General features: G+C 35.3%; 1 protein-coding gene across 3 annotated transcripts in view; it reads right to left on the reverse strand.

Annotated features, from left to right (window-relative positions):
* Positions 1–7,630: 7,630 nt before the first annotated feature.
* Positions 7,631–15,367, reverse strand: part of AKAP7 (A-kinase anchoring protein 7) — a 154,800-nt gene continuing 147,063 nt past the window's right edge. For 2 of the 3 annotated variants that reach the window (XM_074309824.1, XM_074309823.1), the window contains one exon: positions 7,631–10,160. In XM_074309824.1, coding sequence (XP_074165925.1) covers positions 9,961–10,160 — 200 coding nt within the window. In that variant the 3' untranslated portion in view covers positions 7,631–9,960. The remainder of the gene's footprint in view (positions 10,161–15,367) is intronic. The other variant, XM_074309825.1, reaches the window with a different exon arrangement.

A 15,367-nucleotide genomic window follows, 5' to 3' on the forward strand; every position in this document is an offset into this window, starting at 1 on the left:
TTAATTACACTACTAAGAGCAGGCTAAATCTTTAACAAGGAAAAGGGTTTTTTTTTAACAATTAACAAGGAAGAAGACAAGTTCCCTAGCAGATGCCATTAAGGAGAAGATGCCATTGACTGTCAAGCTAAATTCGTAGATGAATTAGCAATTTGGTGAAATACAATTAAATCCTTTTGTAAAGGAAATAGAACCTCAAGGGTCTGATATCATAACTTAGCTTTCTGATTGGTTACAGTAGAGGTGGAGGTTTTCCAAGAGCTCCACCCAAACTGTGGCTATAATTAAAAGTCCATTTCAACAGAAGCCCCACTTAAAAACAAAAGGCCCACTTAACTTTAAAATGATCCTATCAGTGCTCCTCCCTGCTTACCTCAGGGATTATTATAATCCTATCTGTACTCCTTCCTGCTTACCTTCAGATTGTTCACTATGACTCAGACTTTCTCTGTTAATGCCTACTTGGCTCCCCAGGACCTCATTACTATATTGAATGATTCAATAGGCTTATAGATTCACCAACAACCTTTCATTTGAAACCAACAGATTTGTTGGTTGGTTGGTTGTAGTTTATGAGGTACCCTTATACTATGAAATCTCAATCCTGTCCGCCAATAATAGATTATTTTCTTTGATACATTTTAAAGTTGGAATTTTTATTTTGCCAGGTTAATTATCTAATTTCCAGGTGGATAGACCCAGAAGGAAATAATCAGGAAAGCAATTTCTTCAGGAACTGCTTGATTCAAGTGGCCACAAACACATCTGGATTTGGCAGCATTCAAATGCTAATCATCCATTGTAAGAATATTGTTATTTAGTACTTACTACATTTGCAGGCTTCTCCAGAAACTCTGAAGCACTGAGTACTTGGGGATGGGGAATGGGAGGGAAGGAGAGGCAAAAAAAACTGTTTTAGAATTTCAAATACTCTTTTTTGACTGTCTTTGAGTCACCTGGGACCAGCTTTTTTTTTTTTTCCCCCAGTGACCTGCTGCAGTTCACACTAAATAATACTCCAGGATCATAAAATTGTGGATTTAGAACTAGAAGAAGCTGTGTCATGGTGGATAGAATACTGGATTTAGAATTAGAAAGGTACATCTTCTTGAGTTCAGATTTACTAACTATTCTGGATCCTGTTTGCCTCATTTCTTCATCAGTAAAATGAGGGGGAAGGAAATGGCAAACCACTTCTAGTATCTTTGCCAGGAAGACCCTAAAAAGTTATAGTCCACCACAACTGAGCAAAAGTTAGGATCATCCAGTCCAATGGTCCTCAAACCTTATCTATATTATTAGATTTCTATTTTATTGGCTATGATTTTATCTGTATTATTTATGTTTTTATCAAATCCATTCCTATCAATCACAGTATGCAATATGTTTTGTAACTTCTGAGATTATAGAAATACTGGTTGTTGGGAATTTTTTCATTTTCTTTTCAATGGAAAGGGATTCTGTTGGTTCCTTAGATGTAAATGCTCTCCACTAATACAAATTATCACCTTATTTTCACCTGGTTTTAGGTTGGCCAGGGACACTGAAAGGTTCTGAATTCAAACCCTCATAGCAAAGCTCTATTTGTTGAGATGTGAGAAATGAGGGTTGAGAGATCCCCTGACAACAATGGGGTCCCCTGGCCCTTGCAGGCTTGTGAAAGAATTCGCAGATGAGAATGAATATAAGCATGAGGTTTGTGGCAAAAAAAAGGTTTATTACACTAAGAAACAATTTTCTTAGAGGGCAAAATCCTGTTAGGATTATTTGCAAAGGTCTGGGCACACAGTGTTTGATTATATTGGATTTTTGTTGCCCCCAGCCAGAGAGCAATTTGAGGGACTAATTTTCTATTCAATAGACCAGTAGTGATTATGCCCCAGGCCAATATCTCCAATTGAATTGAATGAAATTACTTAACTTGGAAATTTCTCCTATAAACAGGAGGGTGGGGCCCCTCCCAAAGGCCTGAGGGGTTTCAATTCAGGGCCTTTCCAACCCTTCCCCCACAAAGGTCAGAAGGATAGTTTACATCATATTTAGTAAGCTACTCTGCTTTCAAATATGAATTACAAGAAGATATAGTTGATGAAGGTGGTTGAATCTCATTCCTATGACTGCTTAACTATATAGTCTGCACTAACTTTTACAACTTATGGATCCATTATCATAAGATTCAGATAACTATGCTGTGGGATAATGTTTGATTTTGAAGTTATGAGAACACTAACATAGGATTCTCTTTAAGTCAAAAGCTTTTTTTTTTTTTCCCCCCTTCAAAAAATCTTGGTGGGCCAAATAGCATGGGTAAATAAATAATTAGTAATTAGGGTCAGGGAGAGAAAAACTTATATACCAAAATTGTGGCTCTAAGCCATGTTAGGAACGCTAAGGCCTCTAAAAAACCAGAATCTTTTCCAGACAGTATCCCAGTCATAGTCTGTTAAAAACAGAGTCAGTCAAAACAGAAATTTGATTACCTGGATTCAAAGGAACAGTTTGCTGAGCAATTGTTCCTTCTGTGGTCTCAGTAAGTCTAAACATATTGATATTAGTGTTTTAGAAAATGTTAATGTTATTAATTAAATGTTTATGTTAGTAATTTTTATAAGCTAGTCCAAGGCCCAGGGTCAGGGTCCTACCACTGGATGAACTAAAGTTTCTGCTAACATCTCATTTTTGTCATACTTGTAGAGATATTGCCTCAGAAGGCTGGTCTTAAAAGTAAAATTTAAAATTCAAAGTTTTCATTTTGACTGTGATTATTGAAAATGAAGCAGGTTGTGGTCCCTTTAAGAAACTGTATTTCTTATTGATTTGTGATTCCTTTCAGATTGATCTGTGATTCCTTTCAGATTCCTAGCCCCTCCTGGCTGCCGCATATCAGTCTCTAGGACGCCAGTCTTTGATTCACAAATCAATAGGAAATACAGTTTCTTAAAGGGACCACAACCTGCTTCATTCCCCCCATAAGCAGTTAAAACTTAAATTCATTTAAGGAAAAAGGATTTGGGGCAGGGTCTCTTATTGAGCCAGAATTGAAGGAGATTTTCTCCTTCAAGGATTTTCAGAGTTTTGGGGTCCCCTCTTCAATATGACACTAGCCATGTATTTTGTTTCATTCATCTAAAAATGAGGTTGGTATGACTTGGCTCCATCCATTCATTCATTATTCAATTACTACTTAATGAGCCATTATTATAATTTTTTAAAATGTGATATACTTCTTAGAAGATAATTATTAACCATGATGGGATAGTAGAAATAGTAATGGATTGAAAATAAGTAGAGTTGGATTTGAGTTCTCATTCTTTTTTTTTTTTTTTACTACTTGTAAGACCCTGGGCTAATCTTTATCATTCTTATCTTTAAACCTTAGGGTTGATTTAGATCAAAGTGTCTTAAACTGTGGGTCATGACCCCATATGGCAGTTACATAACTGAATGTAGGGGTCAAGAAAAAATTGGCAATAGTAAAAGGTTTCTGAATGAGCTATACCCACCACTAACAAATATTCCACCAAGATTTAATTGTTTATGTAAAAATAAGCACATTCGTCTTATTGGTATACAATTTGTTTTCATCTTTAATAAATGGCAAATTTATATCAAAGAATTGTTTTAAAATAATTTTCATTATGATTCATTATAAGTAAATGTTTGATTTGTACATCTATTTTATATATCTCTATATCTACAGGTCAAGTGAAAATTTCTTAGACAAAAAAGCATCTAAAGTTTAAAAAGTTTAAGAAATCCCGGTTTAGATAGTCTCTGGTCTCTTCCACTTCTAACACCTGTTATCTTAGAGATTATAGTATTTTCTAAATTTAAAATGTTAATATATACCAACACTCAAAATTGATATGTGATTTCATTGATTAAGGAGTTCTTTCCAATTATGCTGTTGGGGTTGTATACTGGGATTATGGACAGGTGTTAAAGGTGTCTTAAAATTATTTGTAGGTTTAGAACTTCTCAAAATCAAGTGCCAAAGATTTTATTATGGTGCTAATAGCAGGCTGAATCCATGCCAGAGTTTTTGGCAAGGAAAGGGGGTACAGATAGGGTTTTTATAGGGGAAAATAACCTCAGGGTTTGGTATCATATCTTGGCTTCCTGATTGGATACAGCTACTGTGGAGTTATGATGGTTTTATTAATGCAAAGAATTCAGCCAAGAATTCAACCAAAGGCATCCTCCTGGGGTAGGACTGTAATAAAGGTTCAATTAAAGAACAAAAGGCCCAATTAAGATCCAAAGGTCAAGATAACCAGTACCCCTCTTTGCTTGCCTCAGGGAGTAGCTTGGTCGGTAAAATTCAGGCTTGCTTTTGGTGTCATTCCTTGCTATAAAGAGCCTGCCAAGATTCAGGATTTCATTGTCAATGCCATTCACACCCCATCTATTCCAGTCCATCCTATGGGACCCTTAACCACATTCTTCCCAAAGTTCCCTACCATGAAAGGGTAAAATGATGTCCACCTATAAAATGTTTGAGTCCTCTCTATTCCTTCTGACATAGGGATACCAAACACCATCCCATCTTCTTTTATTTCTGTAATTCTTTGATGATTAATACTCATACATTAGCTTTAAAATGCAGCCACCTCTAAACCATCCCTTGGGGGATTGTCTGCATTATGACTTATCTGAAGCAAATCCAGCTTTCAAGTTTATCAGTACTCTCCTTAAGTAATTAATCTGTTGATATCTTAGTGCTCTCTTTCTAATTACCTCTATTTTATATGCAGCATGACTCCCAAATCCTGTTAAGAAATAAATATAAATAAGTGCCCCAGTGGAGGGTTTGCTGGAGGACATATATGGAGGGTGTGTCCTGCACTTTTGGAAAGTAGTATTCATAACAATAAGGGTGCAGATTTGTTCTGAATGTAAGATGCAGTTGTTACTGATATTATGGAATATATAATCCCCCAAATCCCCTCTTTTCTTTATTATCCTCCCAAACCCTCTGGCTCCCATCCTAGGAATGTTGTTAGATTCCTTACTACTATTTTTCCATATCCAAGATGTTGCCAAAACACCTCGATTTTACCTTTGCAACAGCTCTTGAATATCCCCCTTCCATTTCTCTAATGTAGATCTCCATCACCTCATGTCTGGATTATTACAGTACCCTACTGGTGGTCTGCTTGCCTCAGATCCTCCCCATTCTAAATCATCCTTCAGTTTGTCACTAAAGTAATTTTCCAGTAATGCAGGAACTCAATAAATTCCAGAGGCTTCCTGTTGCTTTCAAAAGTAAATACAAAATGCCCTTTGGCATTCAAAGCTCTTCAGAGCACACCTTTCCAATCTTCTGGAATTGGAACTAAGATGTACTCCTCCCAAGATATAGTCTTCAATCAAATGACACTGGCCTCCAGGTTCAATTGGTTCCTGTGCTTTGTATCATTTTAATAGAAATTAATTTTGTGTTTTGTAAAAAAATTTTGGGGTTTTTGTTTTATCTATTAATATAATCACAGGATTTTTTGTGAGTTTTGTTATTGATATAGTCTACTATGCTTATGTCATATTACCATTATGAAGAAAAAAGTTACTTGGTTCACAATAAATTTCCTTAATTTGGCTTCACTAATTTGTTGAAATGAGCTTCCAGGATAACAGATCTAAATCTTGTCCCCTCTGGAGGGATTTTCTTGGCAAAGGTACCATTTTCTTCTACAGTTCATTTTACAAATGATGAAACTGAGGCAAACAGGGTTAAGGGATTTGGCCATGGTCACCCATCTACTCATGTCTTTCTGATTCCAATCTTTGTGCCCCATCCACTATGGTCTAGTGGCCCTTCTGTTGGCATTAGGAAGCCAAGTGCTATATACAGAGAGGTGAAACTGATGATTCACCAGAAAGATGATGATAGATAAGGATTGAGAGGGATAGGAAAAAGCATGGAATTTCATAGATGGTTGGGACAAGTCACCTTCTCAACCTTATGCTTGGATCTATGGAAGGAACATCTACTCAGCCATCTACTCCATCTCATGGGCCAAATTTCTTAATCTCTCAGTGCTTCAATGTTTGACATCTGTTTAATGGACATAAAATTTCCACATGCTATCCTCTTCACCCAAATGTGTCAGAAGGGATTTTAAGCTAAGTTTTCCTCACCTTTAGGTCACCTATTGTTACCACTCATTTTTCACTGAGCAAATAAGTGGTGCAATGGACAGTCTAGGCCTGGAATCAAGAGGACCAGAATTCAAATTTAACCCCAGATTTTTACTTTGTCATCTGGCAAGTAATTTAACTCTGTTTGCCTCAGATCCTCATCCATAAAACGTGCTGGAGAAGAAAATGGCAAACCACTTCATTATCTTTGCCAAGAAAACCCCCAATGAGGTCACAAAATGTTGGATACAATTTAAAAATGGCTGAACAACAAAGACACATTTGGAATCTACTTGTTTGTTTATGGCACCAGCTTCTGGCTCTCTTGACTGAAAACTGAACAACTACTTGAAAAATCTGACTCATGTAAAATTGAAGCTGATTATTTTAGGAACCCAAACCAAACTTTATTACTGATGACTCGTAGTTGTTGTTTTAGTGGAAGTTTAATATGGTATTGTCTCAATGCTCTTTTTCTTGTAAACATAGGTTTATATGGTTATGAGTTAAAAGATGGATCTAAGATTTCCAACCCCCTGGGTCTATTTACTTTTTTTTCTTGCTCTTCTTCATGTAGTTCCTTCCTTATGATTCACTAGCAGAAAAATGGATGTCCTTTTTTTGAATCATTCTTGTCTTGTACAATGTTTTTTCACTTCATGGTAGGAGAAATAAGGTGACTTCTATTATTAGGCTTGCTTATCCATAAATTTTCTAAAATGTATTATTTTCTCTTAAATATTCATAGAGATGCATCCTCTTGGGGATGCATGAATGGGTACCAAGATATACCATATGTCTGTCATATGGTCTTCTAATATGACCCAATCATCTTTTTTTATTTTGTTTCTAAATGTGTTATGGGGACTCTACAACCTGTTACTAGCATTATTGCCCAGCTTTTTGCAAGTTTTTATATTTGAATGAGTAGTTTTAGGAAGGCAACTTGGTCTCTCATTTAATTCAGTGTTTTTGTTTTTTTTTTTTTTCCAGTTAATCCTCTATGGAGCAGCTCAGCTTGAAATGCTTTCAAAAAGCATATCTAAAATGCAGAAGTATTTCTGCAGTACTTATCACAGTAGTATGAGATGCTTTGACAAATGTGCTATTTTAATATGAAGGCAAAGTACATAAAAGAAAATAAAAAAATGACACTCTGTCAGAGCTACTGTTTATGGCTTCTTTTGTTGAATTCTACCGATACACAAAAATTATTTCAGAGGAAACTGTTAAGAAATAAGATCTTTAATGTAAGATAATCCTCCCTTGGTTTTAATTATTCTTCAACCCCCCCCCCCATAGGACAAAAACTGATCTTGAAAATAATTTCCTATATACTACAAAACAATGTGGAGAGTTAGCTTTTTATTTTCCAGTAAGGAATTGGATCCTATTTTATTTAATACTAAAAAATCCTTTGAAGCACATAGATTGGGAGGGGGGGAAAGGGAGAGAGGGTTTAGGAGTAGGAACCAGGAAATAAAAAAGCAACAAAGGGCAAACAATATCTTTATTAGGAATGAAAATGCCTTAAATTTATTGATATAAACAAATGTACTGTAATTCATCCACTGAAAAATTGGCTAGAATCCAGGAGATATGACCCAGAAGGCAGTGATTCCATAACTAAACTAAATTATTTTTCCTCTGTCACAATTTTCAATCAGCAGCAAGCATATATTTTACAGAGACTACAGAGTAAGACTAGGAAACCAACTAGAAACATCTTGGGTAAATACACATAGATGCTTTTTAAAAGTGCAAAGAGCTTCGGGTCATAAAAGACAGCCAGACCAGGAACAGACTTCAAAAAGCAGAAAATAAAAATCTATTTTTATTAAGAAATAAAAAGACAGACTATATTATTTACTAGGAACAAGAATACATATTGAGTTTGCAATATCTCTCGAGGACTGGCTACAATAATTACATTTAAAAGTGTGTATTCAAGTATCAATACACATTAAGCATATAAACACAGCTAAATAAAAAAAAAAAGAACATGATGCATAGGAAAGTCAGATAACTAAAACCACTTCATTTGGTTTACATGTTGAAAAACTAAGGCCATGTTAATATGGCAAGCTTTCCCCATAATACTGCATTTTTCTCTATATACATTATTTGTCTCTCCAGTCTTAGAATGAATTTCAGTGATTTGAGGGGATGGGAATCTGAATAGGTGAAATCCCTGTCTCTGAAAATTAATAAATTTTTTTTTAGAGAAATGAATCCCAAGATGGTAGAAACAAATTGGTTCAGTTGAAAAGTTTGATGGTTCAGAATCAGCACCCCTAGATAATAAACTAGCACCAATGCCCATGTGCACTGGTTAATTTCTTGCCCAAATATTTTCTATTTGTCACTTAGATATGCCATGAGGCAACTTCTCACTTTTCTTAGTGTTAATCTTTTTGCTTTTCTAAAAGCTATATTCCTGGTTTCATTCCCAGGTTGAATGGGGACCTGGTTACAGAAACTGCTTTGAAAGCAAAACCAAAACAAGTTTGTTTGTTTTATAGCATTAAAGAATGAACACAGTGCTTGGACAGGTATGCATGAAATGAGTGTCTTGTGTTTTTAGAAAGGAAGGCTTTATAATTCCATAGTAAGAATAATTTTTTCCCCAAATGAGAGGAAAAGCCAATCAGTAAAGGAGGATCATTCCTATTCAGAAGCTTACAGAAAGCAATACCGCCACAGGAACGCACAGTGTGCGGGTCGGATATGCTGGCAGGAGTGTTGGCATTCCTTGGGCTCACCCAGCCCACATTCTATTTAACTATAATCACAATCTTATCTATTCCAGCAGCAGAATAATACAAAGAAAGTGAGATGTATGTGTTTACCAAAGAGACATATTAGAATCTGAAAAGATTTCAAGAAAGAGATGACTATATTAGCAATCTAGAATAAATTTAAATAAAAAAAATTGGACTTCAAACGGTTTTTTCTTGATTATTGTTGCTGTTCAGTCTTACTTCAAATAATTCTCTCTTGATTTGAGCTTGGATCTCAGGTTTTGATAAAAGTTCCTTTATCTGTTTGACTTTGGACAACACACCCATCCTTTCTCCAAGCAAAGCTTCCTTAACTAAGTCCATGATTATGATAGGTTTCTTGCCTATAGGAGGAAAAAAATTACATATTTTTGCATTTAATGAATGTCAATGAAAAACATAAAAATACAGCACAGTGATTTATCAAAAATGATTTTTAAAAGCCTTTAAAATGGTCCGTATCTTATAGAAAAGGTAACATCATATGAAAAAATAGAATTTACATGATATCTCGTACTGTAAATAACAATAATGGCAGGGAGACAAGACGATCAGAACAAATGTCAGAAAAATTACATACAGGACGGCAGTACTGATGGTGATCACTTCTACAATGGCCACGTTTAACCTTAGCACTAGTTGGCTTTATAATGGCAGAATTTGCGATTTTTGGCCTTAGAACAAGCAGTCAAAAACCCTGCTGTTCAGCAAGGCAGATGGCATTATTTCCACTTATGGCAAGGCCTCTTCCATGTCCATAAATGTGTAGCGTGGACAAAAGTCTTGTCCCCCTCTCTCATAACAGAAAGGCATCCCAGCAAACGTGTGTAGACAGAACTCGAGTCTCTTTTTTCATAGCTTCGTGTCCACTTATTCCCAGCACTCTATGTAGACTCCTCTTCTGGCAAAGTGTATTAGGACAGGGGCCGCATTTCAATGAGACACACTTGGACAGCCAGTCCAGGGCAATTCAGTCAATGGGACTTCATACATCAGCCCTGGGAGGTGTCTCGTAGGCATTTTGGGAAGGGACAATCAGTTCTCATTTCCTGTTATTATCGCTGTTGTTTCTGTCTGAGTGCCCTGGCTCTGCAGGTTTCACAGGGCTTCCATCCACCTGCTTAGCTTTGTTCTGGGTTTCTTCTAAATACTGCTGCACAGCCTTGAGGACGGCATTCTCCACCAGCCTCTTGCTGAGTCGCATCAGTTCAGCATCATCTGGTTCTCTTCCATTCTTTTCACCTATGTGCCATAATAGATAAAAGAAGTCACAAATATCATATTGCCATAGAAACTGGGCATGCATGGGGACTTATTGGTTCAGCCACTTTAAAAATGGACAGTCCTTAACAAAATTAAATTGGATTCAACATTCCCAGATATCAGCTTTGTTTTTCATCTTGCATTTGGCACAGCAGGGGCCTGGCTCATTTCTTAAAAGGTCATCTGAAAGGCAATTCATTAGTGCCTCTATTTAGAAATGCTGGGGAGCTCTATGTACAAATGTTCTCCTCATATGTAAAGCCCAATCACTCTAGCCCAAGTCCATTTGCCCACATGGACACATTAGTCAGCATTTCATAATTTCCTATTAAGAAAATTTCTTAAAGCTGATTGTTTTGCTGTGTACCCTCTGTACCTCTTCTCCCCTCCTTCCCACTCCTCTCATTATTATGCAACTAAAATTTCCTTGTATTCTAACTATTTAGGAATACTTAAAGTACTAGTGGATTCGTTTTTGTTTTTTAATAAATTCTCCATGCTTTCAGTTGAAAGGAAAAAAACACATAAAGTACTCCTGTTCAGCTCTAAATTGGCTCAAAGAATCATTGGTTTGTTATAAGCTCATGAAAGGAAGAGTGTTTTTAATCTTGTTGCTGTTGCTATACTTTAAGAAATTGCTCAAGGGAATTTTGGAGCAGCAGTCATGACTTACTAAATGTTAACATGACTATAGCTATGACTTAGTGGCTGGTGATATTAAGAAAAGACCGAATAGATGAAACTGCCCTGCCCTTTTCTAGGGTAAAAGGTCTAGTTCACAATCTAGAGAGACTAAAGTGATTAGTTAATTTTCTTGGACTCAAGTAAGCAGCAATTTACTCTACAAATCAAATGGTAGCTGGAGCACTTAAGCCTAATAAAAAAAAAAAGTCTAAAGTGACCTATAGTTTATATGGATAATGGGTACAAATATCTAGCTTATTTCTTACAATATCTATAATTAGGTCAAATTTCCTTTTGTCATCACGTTTTGGAAAAACTTCCCTTTAAAGACAAACCAAAGATAAAATGTATCATATCATATCTCAAAGAACCAAGTGTCTTATAAGACTCAAGGAAGGGAGTAAGGGAAGGAAGCCATCCTTCCCCATCTCAATAGTCTATAACACTGGGCTGAACTTATTTAGATGGAATTCAATGGTGAAAAATATAGATCAATTTCACAAATAGAAAATAAAAGAGATGTCCCGTACTAGATAATGTACAATTAAGACATATCTGAAAAAGACAATTAGTGGATTGCAAATTAAGAGTCAATAGTGAGATAAGGTAAATAAAAGGCTTAATATAATATTAGACCATATTAAGATACACTTCAGCAGACAGGTGGTACAGTAGGTAGAGAATGGATTGCATAGTTGGAAGATCTGAGCATAAATCTGGCCTCAAAAACTTACTAGATGTATGACCCTTAGTAATTCACTTAATCAAAACTTTTTAATCTGTAAAATGGGGATAACACTAGCATTTGCCTCATAGAACTAGTTTGAGCATCAATAATATAATAAAGCACTTTGTGAGCCTTTAAAATGCTTTGTGCATACTGGTAATAATAGTAATAATGCTACTAATAAGAGGAAAAGGAAGAGGAGGAGGAGGAAGAAGAGTCCTCTACGGTGCTGATTAGACCATAAATGTTCAGTTCTTTGTACCACATTTTAAGAAGGACATGATATTCTCAAGAGCATTTACACAATGGCAACCACAACAATGAAGGGTTGTTTTTTTGAGTTTGCGAGTTTATAAAGTTTATGGATCTTTCAGGATATTTAATTTGGAGAAGACTTGGAAGAATATGGAGGCTCTCTTCAAGTTCTTGAAGGAGAGGTTTGAAGTTCCAAAAGGGAAGATATGTATGGTGGATAAACAAAGGTTGAACAAGCTTGAGAGAAAGCAGGTACAAGTCAAGCCTGAATGACCATGTGCAGAAGATTCAGGCTGGTCCCACCGGCCTCTGAATTCTCTTCCTAAACTGAGATGCTGTGCTGCTAATTCTAAGACAAGTGTTAATCGTGGAAAATTCTAAGTGAGAGTACTACTCTCCCTCTCCCAAAGAAAAAATAAAATCTAGAGATAAGCTATACTCTTTCTAAATCTTCATTAAGCTGACCCATAATCTTTAATTACTCTGCAGACCTTTTAGCATTTATAATTTAAATTAGCTATTGTCAATTCTTTATCTTTACTACGAGATGGGAGTTCAGGGTCACAATTGGTATTCCAAAAATGGTAGGAGTTTTTTGCCATTCAAATACAATATGTAGTAACAACAAGGTTATTTTAAGAATGACTTTGAGAGAATAAATTATTTTGACTATAATAAATGTCTAGATTAATTATAAAGGATATATGAAGAAAGATGCTATCCAATTCAGAAAAAGAACAAAAAATAGATGTATAGAATAATTTTGCATATATGTGTATTCGATAATTTTACATATACTAGATAGGAACATAATACGTGTGTGCATGCATGCACATATATGTATGTGTATAATATGCACTGCATACATCCATTTTTGTTTAATCAAGCACCTCTAGGGCTAGTTGGAGGGAAAGCAGGGAAAAAAAGGACATAATTTTGTTATTTGGAAGGAAAAACAATCAAATTGTGTATAGTGGATTTGCAGTTTCATGTACAATCATCTTTTTTAATTGTACTATGTTATGGGAAATGCTTGTTTTATTCCATATATTAATGTAATAAAATAAATACAATACATGGTGATTTTTTCAGATTTCTTTTTCTGTGTTTTGCTTACATTTATATTAAATAACATTCCCAGCCACCCCCAGTTATATACCCAAAGGAGCAACTGTGGTATACTGTTAAGAGCTTTGAATCCTGAATTTGGAAATAAATCAGAAGAAATTATGTATAGTACCTCATGTCAGTATTAGTAATAATTAAGTTATTAATAAATGACAATATCAAAGAGGCAGCCACTTGGCATAGTATTGCAGAAAGGGTTCTAAGTTTGAGTTTGTGAGGACCTGGGTTTGGATCCTGATTGCTATTTACTCTTGAGAGCAGAAAAATGAATTTTGAAACCTTACTGGCTTAGGTAAACCAATTAATTTCCCTGAAACCAAGTTTCTTTATCTGTAAAAAAAGAAATAATAATATCTTCTACTCTAGCTTCATATGACAGATTACATTCACACTACACACAGTATCAGCATCAGTATTAATAACTGACAGCCACACTGTACAAAGCAGTATGTGTCAGAGCAAAGAGTTTAAAGGGAGTCTTCCTCACTCTTTGTCCAATACTGTGTCATGCTCCCTCTCCCTAATATAAAAATTGTGCCACTGATAAACTACAACGTAATCTAGAAATGTCGATGAGATTAAGCAGAACATCATGGTATGTGGACAAAAACACTGCTTAGTGAAAAAGAAAGAAAGACTTCAATTTCTAGCTCTGCAATTTAGTAGTGATATGCCTTTGGTTTTCACATTTTGATACATGTCTTATTTACCTCACTGGATCATATCAAGGATTAATTGAATTAGCTAATACCAAATGTCCCAAAAGCTTTAATAACTGATTTTGCAGATGCTGTATTGTGAAAAAGCTTTGCAAGGTTTAAGCCATTTTACAAGTGCATCTTGGAAAAGGTAACAGGTTCTGTATTTATGAAATTACAAAGTCCATAACATCAGAGAATATTTCTATACTAGCACTCTCAACAATAATGGGTGTTTATAAATGTGAATGAAGAGATGACCAATGATTTTCAGTATTCTAATTTTTTTTCTCTATTTTGGGGCCTTCAGGAATACTAAAATTCATTTATGGAGATCCAAAATATATTACTGATTCCTAATGTTCAGGCATGGGTTTATATATACCGGCTTTTCAAATCAAAGGCACTTTTTGTACTCCTCAAAGTATAATGAATCATAACAATACAAAAAAGTGGTTTAATTATCATGAATGGAAATGAATAATCATGGTCCTGAACTGAGAAGGAAATTCACCTTCATTTTGTCAGAACCAGGAGGAGGATTATAGTATGGTTATAGAATCCAGTTATACATTGTTGGACTGGGAAGTAATAAATGCCTTTGCTTAATTAGAGGAAGAAAGGGGAGATGAAAGGGAAATGGAATATCAAAGTTTTTAAAACAAAAGGCAACAATACATTTTTTAAAAAATGCTGGCTAAGTTCTCTTCAGGAGTAAGTCCATTATGAGGACTCATAGGGCCTTCCTTCTAATGGCACCATTCTTCTTACTCTAGCTAACTCAGTCTAACTTGCCAGACAATGGCTTTCTCCTACCTCATAGAGTATTTCCTTTTTCCTGGTTATTTGCGAGTTCTCCTAGGGGAACTTGTCTTTTTCCTTTTCTAAACTCTATTTCATTTACCATTCCTGATGTCTATTGCAGTCCTTCATTCTGTCTGTAACCCCTTCCCCTAAATAAATCTACTTTTTGTCAACAAATATATATTTTCGATTATTGGTGAATTTTTCTGATTCCTTCTTTGAAAAAAAAATTTTTTTTTTTAAATTGTGTGACCTTGGACAAGCTATTTAGCATTTCAGTGCCTCAATCACTGAGACTTTAAAATCTTAGAGAAGGTAGGTAATCTCTATGGCTAATGAGAAATTTTGAGTCAAGTCCAAAAAACAAACAGAAAACTTGAACCCTCAAAGAAAATGACCAAACCCCCAATATTTGTGATCACTTTAGCATGAGTAGGATTCACCAAGACACTTGTGCCTAAACTAAACAAACCAGAACTACTACAGACATCACAGCCATCAGGTTGGCTACATGGCAAGTCTTTAAACTTCTCTAAGTTAACTCTTTAAAAATTCTAAACTGCCAGGAAAGTACCAGTATGCATTAAGAAAAAGAGTCAGCTCACCCAGAAATTTCTTGTATCAATGAAATCTCAAGTCCAGACTTTATCTTTATCCATATTATGTCTGAATTTAGTAACCATACTTTTTTTTTTTTTTAAACAAGTTTTTTCTTAACCAAAAAAGAAAGACAACCACAAGATAACTAAGATTATTTAGTTTTGGTGTCAGCCAGGAGTTTTTATTTTATTTTTTTTATTTTTACCAGAGGGTAAAAATGATGCTAGATCTGAGTTTGATAGAATTTTAGTCTAAAAATGTAATCTAAACTCAACCTCATAGGAAAGACA

This window comes from Sminthopsis crassicaudata, chromosome 4 (assembly GCF_048593235.1).
Source record: "Sminthopsis crassicaudata isolate SCR6 chromosome 4, ASM4859323v1, whole genome shotgun sequence".
Taxonomy (NCBI): domain Eukaryota; kingdom Metazoa; phylum Chordata; class Mammalia; order Dasyuromorphia; family Dasyuridae; genus Sminthopsis; species Sminthopsis crassicaudata.